Here is an 18,294-nt window from a genome sequence, read left to right as displayed (position 1 = left end):
GCCACCTGTATATCGGACACATTCAAAATGGTGTGAACAAATTGTTAGAATCAAATCACATCACGTCACATATGAACACTCGAAGTATGTCCATCTATAGGAAAACCTGTATTATACAGAATAGGGTAGGTTTTCCTTATTATTTCACAGCTCAAACAAAATGTAGTTTTACTAAAACTTAGAATTGTCTTATATGCATATTTGCACATCTAAAAATACACTGTCAAGTTGTGATGGTCAGAATTTCCCGTGTCCGTAACATCAGGTCCACCACCATTCGTATCCTGAAAACAGAAAAAAAAGGAATTTATGTAAACAAATAAAAATGTATTACATTAATATTCGTTTGCTTAAAATTTTAAATCTTCTCGGGTGCGCCAAGTTGAAGAGACGTACGAAGGATAGAGACCGACCATGATAGAAGCAAACCAATCATCGCACAGGTACATCCACGAAGAAGAGTCATAAATGGGTTTTATAAAATGGTCTTATCAGAGTATAAATTTGCTTGTATGCTAATAATATTAATAGATAATAAAATTTGAGATGGTTTGAACACGTGGAACGAATGAGTGAAGAAAGTCTAGTACAAACAAATTATGAGGCAAATGTAGTTGGTAATAGAAGCAGAGTTAGACGGAGGAAAATTTGACATAATCAAATATTTGAAATACTCGGGCGTGGTCAGGCCAGGAATGGGAATAATCTGCGTGTATGAATGAGGATGGACTCTAAGAATTTTACGAAAGAGGTGTCGGAAGACCCCAAAAGAGATGGTCCGACGACATAGTCGCTGTAGTTGGTAAAAACTGGGTGCAAGCAGCAACCCGAGGAAATGGAAAGAAGGGGAAGAGGCCTATATCCAACAGTGGAGGTCAGAGGGCTCATGAAGAAGAAGAAGATGTATGAGGAGATACACGAACATGGAAGAGGCGAAGATGGTTTCGCAAAGCCAGATTGGTGTGGCGTTACATTCTCTCTGCCTTATGCTCTGCTATTACTTTTCGTACGGCGACTCAGTTAGCGGTTGGCAGTCGGTTGGTTAGTTTGTATAAGGAATCGTCTTGGGGTCCTGCAGCACGGTAGCAAACACGCTACCACTACACCGCGGAGGCGGACAATGTGTGATGGTTAGTCAGTATTCACTTTTCGTATGGTGACTAAGTTAGCAGTCGTTAGTTGGTTGGTTAGTTTGTACGAGGAATCACCTTGGGGTCCCAGCTGAGCTTCTTGACGGTGGCGGGGATGGTGGTGGCGGGCCAGGCCACGCCCGAGCGGCCCCCGCCCCCGAGAGCCGCGCTGCCCGCGCCCCCCAGGTGGCACGACATGAGCGCCTCGCGCGGCCGGAACATTATACCTGCAATACAAGCCTGGATAATGAACGCCCACTCTCCACATTTTGCTCACACAACTTAATTCAAAATTATACAACAGCGCATTCAACCCTGTCAAATATAGTGTTTGCAAAGACAAAGGTGCGTGGCGTTCTATTCTTTTAATACATTCATAAAATAATGTCATACAGATAAGCTTAAAAACCTTTGCTGCCAACCCCTTTGTATGCGGGGTAAGGAGTGCAAGTGGAGTGCCAAATCTTCTCGCACTTGTGCGGACTTGCACTTTAATATTTCTTTAACTTAGTTTGTTGCCTGCTTTAGGTTTAGCTTGTTGTTTGGCAGTTGGCACTCAAAGTGTTAATTTTGCGAATTTTTATAAACACATAACTTTGTTCAAAATCTAATTTCTGCTTTGTGTTTCAAGATCATAAAGTGTTCCTGTTTTCAAAACACATAAAACATCTACACATCCTTATCTTTATTCAACACAACTCTCGTGTTTAACGTGTGGCTGCAATATTTGTATAGACACAGGAGCCGTGTTCGATGCACAGAACGATTTAACAAAATTTACAGTAACCAATGTGTTATACTAATGTGTTTTTAATTTTTGACATCTCAACATAGATAAAGAAGGATATAGAAGTCTGGGTATGTACAGCGCTCATGGCCTATCATAGGCTGGTTAAGTGATCACTTTACACACATGTAACATTCACCATTCTACCCATGATTGACAACCATAGTACTCAAATTGTTGGAATTCCTATTTTTATCATTAATCTCATGACGCTTTATGAGAGCCATCTATGGTTGTATTGAGAAAGATTTTATTTAGAAGAGACACTTTTATTTGGATGTGTGCAAGATCCGAACTTCTGATTATTTTACATATAGTGGAGAAAACTCAAATTGGTGGACAGATTAAAATGTATTATGCTTTTGGTTGGCAGTTTAGTTAGGTACCTCTGGGAAGCGTCCCCTCCGTGAGGTCATCATGGCCCCCGTGAAGATTGAGACTGCTGCTGGAGTTGGCCAGGATGGTGCTCGCTCCCGCACTCACGCTGAGCAACGATCCACTCGCGGCTCCTGCGACAAGGACATCACAGTGTTACATGCGACAAAACCTTGTCATGTCGCGATGAATATTTGATTTACATGACAACCCTAACACTTGTGAATAAATAGTTTCAATACGTAAACTTATCATTGACTGCATCGACTCAATTCACTGAAACCACTTCAAGAGACAACAAGATTTCCATTGATGTATCATCATAGATAGCCTCGCCAGATTTCTGAAATGTTCAATCGGAACATCCGATTGCCCCTAGCGAACAGTACAGGGAAATAAATTACTAAGTAATTATCTTAAATAATCCTTCAATAGTGGTTAGTGTCACGGACTCTTGAGTCAGAGTTTCTGGGTTCGAACCTACACTACTACAATTTGATACCTATTTTTAATAATGAGCCGCTTAAGTTCACAGAAATAATATGAAATTTAAATTTTTTTGTAAATAATAAAAACACAAATATTTCTACATATATTTATTTATTTCTTGAACAGCTAATGCCTTTAACATAATACATATATACAGTATCTAATATAAAAATAATTATTAATTTATTAGACATAATTTTTAAAACATTAGCCAAAATTCTCACCCAGTGCTCCTGTCAAGGCGGCCAGGTTCCCGGCACTTCCTCCTCCTCCTGAGATTCCCATTCCCCCACCTCCCCCTCCCCCTCCCCCTCCTCCAGATCCGTTCATCCCGTTCCCATTGCTGGAGACCATCTTCTCGTGTTGCACCAGGACTCCCACTCCGACCTTGTTACCCAGCGTGGACTTGGGACGCTTCCTGGAACACAGGACAATACCAACATAGGACTTTAGAACTTTAAAGAGATTGAAGATGTCATTAGGTGGGGAAGACATCGAGGAGTCAACGGTATGGGCGTGTGAGGAAAATGGAACCATCGAGATTCCACACCATTGCGCTGTATGCCTCTACCTCTAGCTAGATGACTCGCGGGAAGATCAACAAAGAGATGGATTGACAGTTGGGAATCGTAATTGGAAGGATTGTTTTAGCATAATATAGACTGTCAAGCAGTAATCTGTTTTCAAAATTGTTTTTTGGGCAACACTAACATTTTTTTATTAATAATGCATTACTCATACCACCCCAACTAATAATCCCATACATGTAAGATAGGATAGAGTTATATGAAGCGTAGTATTTTTTTACTAATTCTTTTGTATTTAGGATGTTACAAATGGTTACACTTACACTTTGTAGATGTATCCCAAGAGCAAGAAGATGACGACGGCCAGCAAACCCAAGACCGTGGCAAACACGATGATGAGCAGCAAGCTGCTCCCCTGCAGGGTGGCCGCTCGGCTGCTGCCCATCAGCGCCTCTGAGAAGTGGACTATCACGGGCACCGAAGCCTGCAAAGCAACAAAGTCTTCTATAACTTCATTCCCAACTTGCAGTATCCAGTAACGCGTTGCTGTGGCAAGTCTGCTGGTTCAAGGTGTCTGGTACTTATTTTATTTTGGGTGGTACTTACTTACTTTGCTTCTTCTTCGTCAGTCAGCGAACTATGTCTATACCTTATTATTTTATTTGTATAACATTATAATATACCATGAGGGCAAGTAAGCCCCATTTGAAAAAATGAAATCATCAGTAGTCACTAGAGTCATAACAGCTGTAAACGTCAACAGATGGCGCTGCCAATGCGGTAAATTTTTATTTTTTATTTTTACCTTTCATAGGCAGAAACACCTGTCGCAAGAGTTTTTTACCTGTGAATCGAATCTGGGACCTCCGACATGGTAGCAAAACTAAGCTAGAGGCAGATTTCAGTCATATTAATATCATCCGGCACTTCTTCTGCGCCATTGGCTTCATTGTGTCTGAAAAACTGAAGGACTCGTCTCAAACAAACAGGAAAAAGTCTGTCACATTGGGCATGTAACCCTAGATTACGCGACATTTGTAAAATTTACGATGGATATCTAAGATGTGGGGAGCACCGAGGCAACATATGTAAAGAATGTAGTGGTAACTACCACGTGTCTTAGTTTTTTACAAATATTTTACGTTCATATTTCATATAAATTTCTTAAATAAGATGTTGTATTTAAAAAAAATGTAAAAAAATGTTTTTAGTAATTGTTTTTGGTAGAATGTGAGTTTTTCTTATCATCATTCATTTTACAATAGTCCCGTATTAAGGCACATTGAAACAAGTGCCCTGGTCTAGGGTTATAGGGTTAGTAATTCAGTAGTAATTTTGTCCGCCTCCGTAGTGTAATGGTCAGCACGCTCGGCTACCGTTCTGGAGGTCCCGGGTTCGATTCCCAAGTGGGGGTAAATTAAATATAAGTGATTTTTTCACTGTCATATTTATTCAATATTACCCTGGACTGGTACCTGAAGCGTAGGGCTGATCACCTTTCCTTCACGTGTAAAACTATCAAGATAACACTGCGTTAATATGACACAGTGCCCTATGCACCATTGGGGTGCGGATAAGGGTTTTATTATTATTATTTATTATTAATTTAGTAGGGTGTTACCTGTCGCGGAGGGATTCCAGAGTCAGTAGCGACAGCCACCATGTGGACCAGGGAAGAGTTGACTAGAGGGAGGGCATTCTCGTTCATGAAGATCTCTCCCTGCTCGTTTATATAAAACAAGCTGAAAAAGTTGACACAAAGTTCAGAATAGGTTTCGATTCTCAAACTGGCAGTCAGATACAATGGAAGAGATTCTCAATTGAGCATCTGTTAGTTCGAGGGACAACAAGTTATCTCATGGGATCGAGTGTAAATAATGAATAAGGAGGATATTTTTTATGCAAATCTTGTGCTGCATTTCTTTGGACATGCTCTCTCTCTTTGTCTCTCATACTAAATCTCTCTTATTCTTTATTTTTTAAGAAGTGTGACTTGTGTCATTTGTATGGTACCATATGCGCTTTATTTTAAAAATTAACATTTCCTATGTAAAAATGGTTGTATTTGAAACAATTTGATAATGGATCTCATATATATTTTTTTATTATCAAAACTCGCATATTGTTGCTGGAGATTCTATCATTTTCTGTCAGTTTGTAGCTTTTAGAGTTTAATTTTTTTCAGTTTCATACACTCTTCCTCAAACGATATGGATCTTCCTAGAATCACATCTAGAGAAAGACCAAAGAACTCTTTCAATGCTACAGAAAGAAAACATGTTTCGATGTCATGGCCTAGGTGACGTTGACCAAGACAGATGGACCTTAGGGTGAGGAGAGTTCTCGCAGACGATAAGTTGGGATGGTCAGGAAGTAGAAAAATAGTTCCTTATATTGTGTATTTTCCTCGAATAAGATCTAAAGGAAAACCGAACTCTTGGATATTGCAGAGAAAAAAAATGATTCGAAAGCATGTAATATGCATGCATGTTGTACCTACAACTTGAGAACGAGGAGAGCTGACCCGAACGGTCTACAAAGACGATAGATAGATAAGTTGGGATGGAGCCAGGGAAAAGAAGAGTTCCCGATTGTTACCTGGCGTCGGCTCCGCTGAGGGCCAGGTGCACGGCGTCCCCCTTATCCCCGTCGGCCGCCTCCACGCGCCCGATGTGCAGGTGGCGGTGCGGGCGCAGCGAGCGCGGCGTGGAGGGCCCCTCCCTGACCGCCGCGGACTCCTCGCCCTGCGTCTGCCCCACAAAGAACTCGTACTGCGGGTAGCGGAAGCGCGGCTCCCAGTCGTTCACGTTCAGCACCGTGATGTTTATGGTAGCCGTGTCATTCTGGGGAGAGAGAGAGAGCTGTATATAGGTACTACTGCTGACCATTGTCCACACCCAATGGTGCATAGGGCACTATGTCAAACTGACGCAATGTTTATTTGATGACGAGTTGCTAAGTATTCTATATATGATATGACGTATGAATACGTAGCTCTCCTAGAAGATTGCTTACGAATGAAAAACGTACTTACTTGATTACAGATCACAGTTAATTAATTTTTAGTTATAAAATAAAAATTTAGGACTCTAAGAAGAATAATGTAATTCACTGAATTTAATTGGCAATAATCTAGTTTTGGTTGCTAGCTGCAAGCGTCCTGAGCAGTGAGCGGAGAAGAAGACTCTCCGTAATAAGAAGAAGCGATATAATGTAATGTACTCACGGCTTGTCCATCAGTCACCATAACTTGAAAGGTGTACTTGTCATCTTCTTCATAGTCTAAATTCTTCCGGAGTACTACTTCTCCAGCCGTGCTGATCGCAAACTTGCTGAGGAACCAACGATCGGACACAAAGTATTTCAAACCCTGAAAATGAAAAAGAATTCAACAATTAACTTGATGAAGGTTGTTGACCTAATAATAGAGTTCCTCGAGGCTTTTCATTTTCATTTTCCTTTATTTTCCTTTCGCTATTCACATTGAAGTGAAAAAAAACTATGCAGATTGAAATAACACATAAAATGTGGTAACACAGATTGAAATAGCACACAAAACATAGAGAACATAATTTCTTCTTCGAAGGTTACATACAATCTTTGTGATGATTAGTTTGCTTCTTTCATGGTCAGTCTCCACCTATCTCTATCCTCCACTCGTCTCTTTAACTTAGCGTACCCGCTACTACTAATGTCGGAGATAATTTGGTCCATGTAGGTTAAGCGGGGTCATCCTCTGTAGTTTGTGCTTTCACACATGCCTTCCGCAATCTTCAGAAGCAGGCCTGGGTGTCTTATATGGCCCATCCATTTGGCTCGCTGTTGTGTTACTTTATTTAGTAAGCATCTAGACTCCCTACTAGCCTTGCTTAAATTATAATTTGTATTCAATCAAATACAGAACAGCTCTTTTGAATTTCTACTCAGACGTAAGATTAAAAAATGTACTCTATTTCATAGTTTATGTACTTACTCTATCTCTCGGTCTGTTGGTATGAAGAGTCATGAGCACCGAATTGAGGGGCAGGTTCTCCAAGACCGTGGCGTAAAAATGGCGCTGAGAGAAGTGAACTGCTGGCAGAGTCGATGACTGCTTACTAATGGTGAGTGTTGCCAACGCATAGCGGTCAGGGTTATCATATTGAGTAGCCTGTGAAAAAGTAGAGTCGATTACATTAACAAGAATGGTATGATTAGTTCAAACAACACATTACATTTTAATTAATGTTTTACTTAGTAAATACCACTTTTTCTTAAAATCTACTGTGACAAGTGTTTCGATGCATTCCGCATCATTTTCAAACACCGTATGAAAATGATGCGGAACGCATCGAAACACGTGTTACAGTAGATTTTAAGAAATAGTGGTATTTACTAAGTAAAACATTAATTAAAATGGATAGATTTTACCACAAAGTGACTGATGAATCAATTAATGAAAGCATATAATAAAGTCCAAGGAACACTTTTCTCTTATAAAGAGGTCTCTTACATCCATGCTTTCTTTTACAGAGAGGTAAAATAACATGAACTTAAGCCTTGTTTGAAGAGTTTCCACATATGTCTAGGTTCTGATGTAATTGACTGATTTGATTCTTACTCTGACAACTAGCGTAGCCGGCATGAGGAGGTCGTCATCTGTGATCTCTCTAGCCACAGTGACTCTAGCGGTGTCCCGGTCTATTTTGAAGCTGGGGTGGTCAATGTTGAAGGTGTAGAAGAGCGGAGCGTTGATCCCCGTGTCTTGATCTGTGGCGGATATCTCTTGAGGGGATATCATCACATGGGAACCCTGTATATGAATTAAGTTATTTAATATTAAATTAGATTTTTAGAGTTGTCAGATAGATAGTCAAAGTAAGTCTCTATATCTTATTAGACAAATAACCCGATAAATTCCCAAAGTTTTCTTCTTCTAACTGACTTCTAAGGATGAAAGTAGACTGACTGCATTCAGTCTACTTTCATCCTTCTTTTGCCAACTCCACGTCTCACTTTCATACATTAGGGTATATAAGCAGTGCTATATTCCACCGTTTATATGATGCAGTGCCCATGCACCATCGGGTGCGGATAAGGGTTTGAAGAAGAAGACACCAAAGTACCTGAGTGACCCTGTCGGGGAGCACCGCCGTGTAGCGGTCTTCCTGGAAGCGGGGGTTCTGGTCGTCCGAGTCGAGCACCTGCACGTGCAGCACCGTGTCGGAGGAGCGGGGCGGGCTGCCCTGGTCCTGCGCACGCAGCCCGATCGTGAAGTTGGGCAGCGTCTCGTAGTCCAGCGCCTTCCGCAGCACCAGCGTGCCCTCCAGCGAGTTCACGAACGAGAAGTAGTCCTGAAATTTGGAAGGTAACATCATCTGCTGCAGCTTGACTACATCGGAAATTCAGGATCACTGGATTTCAAGACTCAAGACTCGATCAAAACTTAATTTCAACACCACTACAGACGATTGACAGTCCCAACATATGTTAATTTCCTTTATAACCAGGTAACAAGTTGAAGAGATCACTTTACACACATGCAACATTCACCATTCTACCCATGATTGACAACCACACTACTCGTTTTTGAACTATAAGCCTGTATGCCCAAGCCTTATGGTCATAATGTTTTTTTTTAGATGGGAGTTGTATTTATTACTTAGCTTGCTTATTATGTAGGTTCATTATGTAAATTTATTCAGTGGATTTTTGTTTCTTCTAACTAAAATAAGAGATGTTGTCTGTGTTGGGAACAGGAGGGATTATCTAGTGGAAGCCAATCAGGAACTTCATCATTTGCTCATTGCTGGGAAGAAAAACTCCTCAGCAGAATCCGGACTGTTGAATGTCATCAGCAGACCTTCCGTTCCACTAGAATAGGGTTCGGCATTTTGTGTCCTAGCTTGATTTATGGTACCAATGTCCTTCACCATTTTTATCATGTATGACACCACCTCTCATGAGAGTTCCTTATGAACTAGCAAGGATCCGATATCGGATAGGTCCTCACCCAGGCTCCTGCAATGCGTTTCCTGTACCTATGATATCCATCATGTATGATACCACCAAGCCTTGTAAATAACCAAACTTCTTCCATATTTTTCTACATCTATGTTAAGTCAAAAAAATAAATAGATGTCTCTAGTGACTATCTACTACACTTACAGCATGAGGCCCTGGCAGGACGTGGTACTCCACCGTGGAGAAGGGGCCGTGCTGGTCCCTGTCCTTGGCCCTGGCAGCCTGCAGGGCTCGGGTCCCCGGCGCGGTCACCTCGGCCAGCCTGAGTCTGTAGGGGGCTCCGATCCACTCGGGCGCATTGTCGTTGGCGTCTGTGACGCGGATCGACACCGGTATCACGAAACCCTGGAACATGCACATGATAAGCATAACAGAGTTACAATAGATTGAATTTGATTGCGATCAGTGATATATTTTCGGTGATACAGCAGATTGGATACCACAGCTGCATAAGGTTGCGTTTGGTTGATGTCGGTATTGAATGGGAATTTATTAATTACCTTGCTTATTATGTACAAGGTTTATAGATCAATTAGTGGATTTTTGTTTCCTCTAGCTAAGAACATTTTGTTTCTGTGTTGGGAACAAAAAAGATAAATTAGTGTGGGCCAATCAGGAACTTGTCAGCATTTGCTCATTGCCGGGAGAAAACCACGTAAAACTCCTCAGGGGAAGACGGACTGTTGGCCGTCGTCAACGTTCCACTAGGAATGGGTTTGACATTTTGTGTCCTAGCTTGGCTTATGATTAAATCAAACTCTAGTCTAGAGTATACTGTTGTATGGAAGCAAAAAGTAGACTAAAAGTATTGTTTGAAAATGATGTGGAATGCAATAATGAAATGGAATGCATGTGTCACAATAGATTTTGAAAAAAAAACAAAGTGGTATTCAGGTAAAATTTTTAAATTTATGATCGTTTGTAATACCACATATGTGGAAGTCCCCACCAAAATGTAACATTTCCATTATAAATGCTTTTAAGTGATCAGGAATTCTTGTTTGTAAAATTGTTACGTTTTGGTGCGATTTAATGATATCATATTGGGTTAACATAGGATTTCAAAAGAATATACAGATTTGCATTTAACCCTTTCCGGTCCTATGTAGAATGTCATTCGACATCGACTTTATTCCGGTGAGTCCAATGTCGAATGTCATTTGACATTTTTTCTTCATCAGTTTAGTGTTAAAATACAAGCAAACTTATTTTTTTCTCACTCGTATTTAGTGTAAAATGTAATAATAAGAGACAAGATTGTATACATTCAAAATAAAAATAATTTTTCACACAAGTGTAGTTTTATGTTAAAAAAACTTGGATATATTGTTTAACCCTGTAATGCTGTAAATCTATTGTGGACCAGGTGGATTTAAAAAAAAAAATTATGGACCGGAAAGGGTTAAAGGATTGTTTTGTGTAATATTGGAAATGTAACTTTTCAGTGAGAACCTCCACATTTGAGGATAAACTACTGGCTCAAAAGAATGAAAACCAAAATGGACGGTCTCCTCACCGGGTCGCTGGTTCTCTTCCTGTCGCAGATGACGTTGACGTAGACGGAGGAGGGCCCCAGCACGCCCTCCTTGTCGAGCGGCCGGAACAGCGTGAGGTTCTTGGAGCCGGGCGCGATGCGCACGGGGCTGTCAGCCTCCTTCAGGCTGAGCGCGATGGTGCCCTGCGTCTCGTGGGGGTCGCCGTGAATGCCGAGGACACCTGGACAGGGACAACATCATCTATAGGCCAATATCAATGTCAGATCTAAGGGTGGTGACTGACCGGAGCCATTTCGTGGTAAAGTAACATGTGAGCATTCGTATAGTCAGTCCATTTTGGATGTTTGCTGATGCTAGTCGCGAGCGTTGTTACGACAATACGTTACGACGAAATGCTCCGGTCAGTCACCACCCTAACACCAACAAAATGATCTGATAATGCAAACTTCATATTTTTTTAGGAGATAGCAGTTGCAACCACTCTAGTAAAGTTCCTTACGCATGGGTCTAGGAGCAAATTCAATGGAATATATATTTTGCATATTTTTATTTATTTATAATGCTGGGAACAGAGTGAATGGTGCACTAAAATCAGTTTTAGCAAATAAAAATCTATCAGCGGAAGCTAAACTGGCAGTACACAATGGAGTTTTGGTTCCAACCCTTATGTATGGAAGCGAAGCATGGAGTTGGCAAAAGAAGGATGAAAGCAGACTGAATCCAGTCGAAATGCGATCGCTCAGACGAATGTGTGGCAAAACGATGTTTGATAGATGTTCGAATGATGAAATAAGGAAAGAATGTAAGGCTGAGATAAGCATTATTGATAAAATTAAGAAAGGTGTGTTGAGATGGTTTGGACATGTGGAGCGTATGAGTGAAGAAAGAACGGTTAAACAAATTTATGAGGCGAATGTAGTTGGAAAAAGAAGCAGAGGACGACCGAGGAAAACTTGGCACAATCAGGTTTGTCAAATACTTGAAAGCGGCCGGGTCAGGAGTCGTAATAATCGTCGGGTATGTATGAGGAGATGCATGAATGTAGAAGAGGCAAAGAATGTTTGCAAAGACCGAGTGGTTTGGCGTTCGATTCTCTCTGCCTACCCCTGCGGGGAAGCGGCGTGATGGTTAGTTAGTTTATTTATTTTAATGATAATGATATTGCTTGGCACACAGAACACATAAGTATACTTTTACAACATTTTGAGTGTGTCCAAATACTTATTCATAAATCTGGATTATCAATAAGGAGTTAATTTTTGACATCTCAACATAGATGAAGAAGAATATGGAAGTCTGGGCATTTGCGGGGACCGTCATAGGCTGGTTTAGTGATCACTTTACATACATGCATAATTTACTTTAAAAAAAAAAAACAAATGGAAAACGAGCTCCCTCTCTAAACATAAGTATCTACTTTATAAGAGAGGTAGAAACGTTATATTTGAAATGTTTTGTATATTTACCAACTATTTTGTATTATATATGTATTTTGTAATAATTTCAATTAAAAAAAAAAAATATAAATATATATATATATATATATATATATATATATATATATATATATATATATATATATATATATATATATATATATATATATATATATATATATATATATATATATATATATATATATATACATATATACATTTTTCTTCCAACCCAATGATCCATAAGGCACTGGATAGCATTGAAGCAGTGTTATCTTGGTTTTTAATATGATAAAAAGTGCTGACCAGTACTGCGCTTCAGATGTCAGCCCATGTTGATAAGAAAGTAATATTAGAGATAAAAATCCATTATTAAGGGGTCAGGTCAGGAGTCAGAATAATCGGTGAGTATGTATGTATTGTCCGCCTCCGTAGTGTAGTGGTCAGTACGCTCGGCTACCGTTCTGGAGGTCCCGGGTTCGATTCCCAGGGGGGTCAAATAAATATAAGTGATTTTTTCACTCTAATATTTATTCCATATTACCCTGGACTGGTACCTGAAGCGGAGGGCTGATCACCTTTCCTTCATGCGTTAACGATCAAGATAACACTGCGTTTGTATGATGCAGTGCCCTATGCACCATTGGGGTGCGGATAAGGGTTTGAATGAAATGAATGAATGTATGAGGAGAAGCATGAATAAGGAAGGGGCGATTATTGTTTGCAAAGACAGATTGGTCTTGTGTTCTTTTCTCTCTGCCTACCCTTGCGGGGAAGCGGCGTGATGGTTAGTCAGTTCATTCATTATATGTGGTTGTAATCTCGGTTCAAGGTCGATGCATGACTAAAATCCCATCAGGCATTCCGTGGCCAGCCACACGTATCCAAAACGCGACTGTGTTGGCCAAAATGGAGTGCTTGTTACGTGTTTTATTTGTCATATCCTAGTTTTTAGTTCGTTTCTCAAAAGTAATCAGTCTGTTCAAAAGCAAAACCGAAACGATTCACATTAAACATTTGAAGAAATGACGTAGTTGGCAAAAATAACATTAAAAAATGTATGTAAGCCACACAAAAGTGGATTTAAAACAATCCAGGGAAATAGAAAATTTAAAATAAATGTTGTAATAAATATATATATATATATATATATATATATATATATATATATATATATATATATATATATATATATATATATATATATATATATATATATATATATATATATATATATATATATATATATATATATATATATATATATATATATATATATATATATATATATATATATATATATATATATATATATATATTTATAAATATATATATATATATATATATATATATATATATATATATATATATATATATATATATATATATATATATATATATATATATATATATATATATATATATATATTAATATATGGCTGATTAAACTGCCACGGCGACATTACACATCCCTGTTTAATACCTTTAGAGAAGCTGAACCATGATGAAAATGAACCACTTACCCATATTAGGGCAAGCAGTTTTAGTAAGATTATAAATATCATAATAATTTCATTAATTGTTTCGACAGTCACTTTGTGGTAATATCTATACATTTTTAATTTAGATCCACCATTGACTTTATATTGATTGTTCATTTAAACTTCAATATTTGAACTTTTCAGTTATTTCATGCAATTATCCATATATTGATTAAACAGCAACGGCGACATTACACATCCCTGTTTAATAAGCTAAACCAAGATGAAAATGAACCACTTACCCTAATGCACGCAGTTTCAGTAAAGTCCAATAATGATAATAAACTAGCCACATATATAACAGACATTTCAAATTGTTCATTTTAGCTCCAATATATAAACTATTAATTTGTTTCGTGCAATTACCTATACATAGATTAAACAGCCGCGGTGACATCACACGTCCCTGTTTAACACCTTTAGAGAAGCAAAACCAATGCACTCGGTTTTAGTAAAGTTAAATAATATAATAATAACTGTCGGAGTGATTTGTTACCTATAACGGATCCAACAGGAGCATCTTCACTAACGAAGAAGCTTTCGACTGATCCACCGCTTTCTAGATAACATCTGCTGTCTCCAACACCTGAAAAGAAAAAAATATTATTTTTTTAAACGCAAAGAAACGACGAAAAAAAACATTGAAAATTAAGGAGTTAAAATAATATATCCAAAATTATTTTTTCAATACATATTGAAAAAAATCAAATTTAAATATCCAATATATATTTTTAAAATCCTGCGCAGAAATACCGCCGGCTTCTAGCGCCGCCGAAAGCACACTGAATCTTCCAGATTGCGAGTAAGACCTTAAAACGAACTTGAATATACTATTTTCCATTTTATTATACCTACCTAGTATGTCATCCTCCATAGTGAAGTGGTTAGCGCATTTGGCTACCATACTGGAGGTCCCGGGTTCGATTCCTGCGCTTCTTGTACCAGTCCAAAGAGACAAATAAATATGAGAGTAAAAATTATTCATATTTATTTTGACCCCCCTAGGAATCGAGCTCGGTACCTAAAGCACGGTAGACAAACACGCTTACAACTACACTATGGAGGCGGACTGAAGGTGATTATAATTGCTCAATATTTCAAGGGGTTCGTGGATGCAGATGCGCAATACAATGTAACTATACAAGTTGTGTACATACTAGCCTCTCTGCATCAACTCCACTCCCACCTACCCGTGGTGAACCCTGTTAAACCTAGCAACCCAGGAAGAGATTGCGGTAACCAACCCCTTTGGAAGCCTGGGTAGGTGAACAGACGGGAGACGGGGGTCTGGAGGGCTCACATCAGTACTGAACTGGCGAAGAGCTCCCTGGATGGTCCCGGTGCAGGCCGTGTACCTAAGGATGGTGGCTGCCAGGAAACTGGACAGCCGGCATCCACAGCCCGAGTTAGCTGGGCTACTGCACTGATGGAGGGCAGCAGTACCCATCAGAACTGGAAGCGAGCGGAGGCAATGGATGCCAGAACGGTTGCCCAACAGATTACTCCAGGCGCAGCTGCAACAGCCTCAACGACTGGAGTACTGCGGTGCAGAAGGCAACGGGAAACCACTGCACTACTTTCCCAAGACAACCCAATGAAAGCAAGCAAACAAATAGGAAGGCCGTCGAGCGATCCGGTTGACACCCGGCGCCTCTGGGGGTCCGGGCCCCAAGGTGGGAAATCGGTGACCGGGCACATCGGTGTGACGCACCAGGCACCATGTGGGAAATGTGCGACTGGTGAAGCTAATTCCAATACAAGAATATCCGTGCGTAATACACACAGAGTTGGCACCTGGAATGTCAGAGGATTACGCCTGCCAGGAAAGACGGATATTCTAGAAAAAGAAATGACCAACCATAACATACACATATTAGGAGTCTCAGAAACACATTGGACCGAAAATGGACACTTAACAACAGCAAACGGTAATACAATATACTTCTCAGGCAATGCAAATGCAACATTTAGTGGGGTAGCGGTAATTTTAACATCTCAGTTAAGTAAGTCTGTCATTGGATATAACCCCATTAACGACAGAATGATCCACATCAAACTGAACACTCAACCCTGCAAAATGAATATTGTACAAGTGTATGCACCGACTGCCGATGCTCCAGATGAAGTTATTGATCTTTTCTATTCTGCTCTCAAAGAAACGCTGGCTCAAATACCCAATAAAGAAATAACAATGGTTATTGGTGATCTCAATGCAAAAGTTGGATCAAACAGTTACCTCGAAGGTGCAGTTGGCCATTATGGAATTGGCACCCAAAATGATAGAGGTGAACGTTTGATCCAATTTGCTATTGAAGAAAAAATGACAATCATGAATACTTGGTTTAAACAGCACATCAGACGCCTATACACATGGATATCACCGGGTGATAGATGTCGCAACAAGATTGATTACATCATGATAAATAGCCGCTGGAGGTCATCGGTAAGTAATGTTAAAACTTATCCTGGTGCAGATTGCGGCTCTGATCATAATCTGCTGATTGCACAAATCAGAGCCAAGTTCAAAATTATAAAAAGGGATAAGTTTAAAACTTTAAACCTCAATGAGCCAGCAATTAAATGTTTTGGCACAGATATCAGGAAACAAGACGCTGATTTCAACGTAAACTCCTCTGAAAATGTCGAACAGCGTTGGAACAGTCTCAAAGAGAAAATTGTCAAGACTGCAATGAAATATCAGGAGCCGAGAAATGAAAAGAGGAAATCTTGGATATCAGACCCCACATGGGATATGATATCAAAGCGAAAAGCGATGAGAGTAAAAGGAACCTCATCTGCAGAAGCGAAACAAGAATACTCTAGGCTCAATAAAGATATACAAAGACATTGCCGACGAGACAAAAATAAACAAATTTCGGATATCTGTGCTGAGATAGAAGATAAAGCGAATAGCGTCACTACAAAGGATCTTTTCCAAAAGGTTAAACTCTTAACCCGTGCCTTCAAACCTCAGACATGGGCAATAGAGGACCAAAATGGAAGCGTTCTGACGGACATTGGCAGCGTCTTGGAGAGATGGCGAGGTTACTGCTCCGGACTATATGCCGAGACCTCAACAGCAGGAAGTCCTTCCTTTGAGAATCAAACCATGGAACCCGACATTTTGGAAGAAGAGATTCGAAATGCACTGAAAAAACTAAAATGCAACAAGTCCCCCGGCAATGACTGCATACAGGCCGAGCTTCTAAAAGAACTAGGGGATAAGGGCATAAAAACAGTGCTGGATCTCTGCAACCTCATATGGAGAACGGGAACATGGCCTCAGGAATGGGCTGAATCTGTTTTCATTCCTCTTCACAAAAAAGGCTCATCCAAAAAGTGTGAAAACTATAGGACAATAGCACTTATCTCTCACACCAGCAAGATAATGCTATATGTTCTAAAAGCACGATTACACAGTTACATTGGATGGCAAATACCAAAGGAACAAGCTGGTTTTGTGAAAGGAAGAGGAACAAGAGAGCAGATCCTCAACATCCGCCAAGTGATCGAAAAAAGCCGAGAGTTCCTGACGCCAACAGTTTTATGCTTTATCGATTACAAAAAAGCTTTCGACTGCGTGAAGTGGGAACATCTGTGGAAAGTACTCATGGAGATGGGAGTCCCATCCCATTTGATAAAACTCATCCATGGACTTTATGCCCAAAGTAAGGCAATCGTAAGAATCAATGGCATAAACACTGCAAGCTTCCCCACTGAGAAAGGTGTAAGACAGGGATGCATACTCTCCCCTGACCTGTTTAACATCTATGGGGAATACATCATGCGCAGGGCTCTCTACAAATGGAATGGAGGAGTGTCCATTGGTGGCGTAAAGCTGTCCAATATACGATATGCGGACGACACAACACTTCTGGCCAAAGACCCAAAAGAGATGGTAGATCTCCTTAAACGAGTAGAGATTGAGAGCAAGGCACTGGGACTAGAGATTAACCAAAGCAAGACCAAGATCATGATCATAGATCGATCTAAGAAGTTTGGTGATCTCGGGAACTCACTGGAAGGTTTAGAGATAATAAACGAGTTCCAGTTCCTTGGATCTCAAATCAGCAATGAAGGAACTTGTGAAGGAGAGATTAGACGTCGTATTGCCATCGCCAAAAGTGCCATGTCTAAGCTAGACAAAATTTGGAAAGACCGGGGTGTGAGTAACAACACCAAGATGAAGCTTGTCAGGAGCTTGGTCCACTCCATTTTTCTCTATGCTGCTGAAACATGGACTATAAAAGCAGCAGAAAGGAGAAAAATTGATGCCTTCGAAATGTGGTGTTGGAGGCGCATGCTCCGATTTCCATGGACAGCTAGACGCACCAATGAGTCCATTCGCCAGGAACTACGCTTGGATGGCTTGTCTCTGGCCAATATCTGTACCCGACGGATTCTCCAGTTCTTTGGACACGTTGCGCGTGGCAACGAGGATAGCCTGGAACGCCTAGTTGTGATCGGTAGCCTGGAGGGAAAGAGAGGGAGAGGAAGATCCCCCACACGA

The 18,294-nt window shown here is 40.1% G+C and overlaps 1 protein-coding gene across 1 annotated transcript in view; it reads right to left on the bottom strand.

Annotated features, from left to right (window-relative positions):
• Positions 1 to 209: 209 nt before the first annotated feature.
• Cad96Cb (protocadherin Fat 4-like Cad96Ca) overlaps positions 210 to 18,294 on the bottom strand; it is a 58,027-nt gene continuing 39,942 nt past the window's right edge. Inside the window, exons 2-15 of the mRNA XM_088270471.1 lie at positions 14,281 to 14,370; positions 10,828 to 11,027; positions 9,456 to 9,656; positions 8,414 to 8,641; positions 7,909 to 8,100; positions 7,282 to 7,458; positions 6,535 to 6,678; positions 5,907 to 6,151; positions 4,930 to 5,050; positions 3,632 to 3,792; positions 3,006 to 3,199; positions 2,304 to 2,426; positions 1,209 to 1,357; positions 210 to 284 (exon numbers count right to left, since the gene is read on the bottom strand). Of these exons, the coding sequence (XP_088126597.1) occupies positions 210 to 284; positions 1,209 to 1,357; positions 2,304 to 2,426; positions 3,006 to 3,199; positions 3,632 to 3,792; positions 4,930 to 5,050; positions 5,907 to 6,151; positions 6,535 to 6,678; positions 7,282 to 7,458; positions 7,909 to 8,100; positions 8,414 to 8,641; positions 9,456 to 9,656; positions 10,828 to 11,027; positions 14,281 to 14,370 (2,300 nt within the window). The remainder of the gene's footprint in view (positions 285 to 1,208; positions 1,358 to 2,303; positions 2,427 to 3,005; positions 3,200 to 3,631; positions 3,793 to 4,929; positions 5,051 to 5,906; positions 6,152 to 6,534; positions 6,679 to 7,281; positions 7,459 to 7,908; positions 8,101 to 8,413; positions 8,642 to 9,455; positions 9,657 to 10,827; positions 11,028 to 14,280; positions 14,371 to 18,294) is intronic.

The sequence above is a fragment of the Brachycentrus maculatus genome, unplaced genomic scaffold (genome assembly GCF_059751285.1).
Source record: "Brachycentrus maculatus isolate JH-2025_06_01 unplaced genomic scaffold, ASM5975128v1 h1tg000386l, whole genome shotgun sequence".
Taxonomy (NCBI): domain Eukaryota; kingdom Metazoa; phylum Arthropoda; class Insecta; order Trichoptera; family Brachycentridae; genus Brachycentrus; species Brachycentrus maculatus.
The sequence above is the reverse complement of the archived record's forward strand: the minus strand, read 5'-3'. Positions and strand labels throughout refer to the sequence as shown.